This window comes from Penaeus vannamei, chromosome 4 (assembly GCF_042767895.1).
Source record: "Penaeus vannamei isolate JL-2024 chromosome 4, ASM4276789v1, whole genome shotgun sequence".
NCBI classification, from domain to species: Eukaryota; Metazoa; Arthropoda; class Malacostraca; order Decapoda; family Penaeidae; genus Penaeus; species Penaeus vannamei.
In genome coordinates, this window is record NC_091552.1 from 43,704,304 (window position 1) to 43,706,803 (window position 2,500).

Sequence of the window (2,500 nt, forward strand, 5' to 3'; positions counted from 1 at the left end):
TTGTTCTGCTCGCCCTCGGTCACGCCACCCAGGGTTTACCTAATGTTGATGACGTCACCATTCCACCTTGGGTGACCACTACAGTAAGTATAATGCTCCCATTTTGTCATTTAACTTCAGTCAATCCGAAACCGACAACATCACCGGTAAAAGGTTGTAGCCTAATATGACATGCATTAACCATATATTTACATTGTTTGAACACATATAAATGAAGGTATATTTATTTGTGTATGTAAGCATGTATACTGTATATACATTAATCACACACACACACACAACCAGAGGCGCGCGCATCCTGCTTTAGTGCGTATAGGATCTGAGATGTTGCTGTCTTCTTCCATTCTCTTTGTTTGAAACATGTCTGATTTAGTCTTTTATCGTCAAATGTGTAAAAACTGGAAAAGAATGATCCAACTTTCCAAACTGGAAAAGGTGAAAGTGGCGATCGCAATGGGCTCGACCTGACACTGCATGAAAGACTGGAAACCACCTTTTCGCACGAAAATTACTAAAGAAAGTAAACGAAAGAAATGAATGAATTGTACGTGGCCAAAGTCAAGAAATATATGGCTCGGTTTTGGGAAGGAGGAGGGCTGGAGACCCTACCATTGAAAACTAGGACAAGGTGCCCAAGGATGACTTCTCGAGGGCTTTGAACATCAGAAAGTGTACCTTAGGGTCAAATCCACGAACAACAGTAAGATCTCTGAGGGAGAGCAACCCAGACATGCACACCATGTCATGCGCCAGAGTGAAGTTACATCTGACTTGTATCAAGGATGAAACCTCTTCTATCAAAGGCACAGAAAGATCGCAGGATTGCCTTTTCCATAAAATATCCTATCTGAAGCGAGGATGACGCTCTCAGTGATATGGTTAGATGAAGCTACCAAGGCCAGCATTTTGCAGCAAGATGATACTCCAGCCCACACAGCAAAATCTGAGACCTAGTGACTTGAAGACTACATGGTATATTTTTTATAAAGGATTAGTCGGAAAATAGCCTGGAACTGAATCCTATTGAAAGCCTGATACAGGGGAACGATGCCATTTCAGTGCCCAAGTGCACTTTATACACCCAAGAACCCTGCTCTGTCACTTTCTAGATGTCTTCAGAGTGTAAAGATGAAGAAAGGCAACACTGTCAAGTATTAAAATGTAAACTACTCGCATTCTCATAAATAAAATTCTCAATATATTCATAGACATCCGGGGTGGGAAAGCAAGATCCACATACATTTGATGAGGACTGTATGATAGAGAGAGTACATGTAAGCGTGACTAGTAAATAGTGAGTGAATGATGTTTTGTCAACAAAACTGACTTTTTATGACATTAGCAGTACGCTTTGAAATTATTCATTGGCATTTAAAGTGATATCCAAGCTGAAAATGTCAAAAAACAAACTGAGAGCTAGCTTAACCTGTCTAGGAAATAGTGTCTGCTATTCCGCATTTTTTGTTTCCATAGGTAACATCGACACTAACGTTCTTGTTTTGAGAGAATGACTGAAAAAAATATATCTATCTATCTATCCATATATATATATATATATATATATATATATATATATATATATATATATATATATATATATATATATATATATATATATATATATATGCTAGTGACATTAAGTAGTTTTCTATATGACTTTACGGGGAAGGTATTTCAGCCCTTTGGTTACAAAACCTCAACCACATGTAGTTAATGAAAATATCGCCTAGTCCTACTTCAAAGCTTTATTTAGGTCGTGAATGTAATCGCCTTGAGAACGTAGAGGAAGCAAGGCAGCATAGCAGTATTGCTTTCATTGCTGAATCTTAGGAAGTAAGGTAGATAAAAGGTCTCATTTAGACATTCAGGAAATCTGCCGTTTTTCACACAGAGAGTATTATTGGGTTTTATATTTTACCTCGACAGATGGAACGTCTGACAGCGCTAACATAAAGACAAGAACTTTGTATGTCTACGTGGGGCATGTATTATGGAATATTTCCTTAAATGATGTTTATTTCTTAAGAACACTGGCGTTTTTCACTTAGCAAATGAAACCATATCTGCTTATGTCTATTTTTGACAGACTGAGGCATCTAGATCATTGGGACCTGTAGACTTGGACGTACGACTACCTCGATCCATTAAGCCGCTCCATTATGTGGTCAAACTTCAACCCTTCATCAATGGCAACTTCAGCATCGTCGGCTACATGGAGGTGGAGATGGAGGTTCTGGAACCCACTTCCAACATCACTCTCCACATATCGGATATCATCACTAAAAACGACACCGTAAAGGTAGGGATAAGCTTCAATATACTATTGGGTAATATTGATACATAACGTAGATGTAGCTCATTTGAACAAGACTTAATGTTTAACAACTGAAGCAGGTTTCTTCGTTCCACAAGCTCTGGGATAGTACACAGGAGTTTCAAAATTCTTCTTTTCTGTTTCAGGTTTCAGATCAAGCAACATCCCGAGGCTTGAGGATCAAGA

At 38.6% G+C, this 2,500-nt stretch overlaps 1 protein-coding gene across 1 annotated transcript in view; it reads left to right on the forward strand.

The window, feature by feature from the left end:
* Nucleotides 1-2,500, forward strand: part of LOC113815275 (aminopeptidase N-like) — a gene marked incomplete at its 3' end in the record, with an annotated part of 5,858 nt that overhangs the window by 98 nt on the left and 3,260 nt on the right. Inside the window, 3 exon segments of the mRNA XM_070121083.1 lie at nucleotides 1-83; nucleotides 2,087-2,299; nucleotides 2,461-2,500. The exon segment at nucleotides 1-83 is cut by the window's left edge and continues 98 nt beyond it; the exon segment at nucleotides 2,461-2,500 is cut by the window's right edge and continues 163 nt beyond it. Coding sequence (XP_069977184.1) covers nucleotides 1-83; nucleotides 2,087-2,299; nucleotides 2,461-2,500 — 336 coding nt within the window.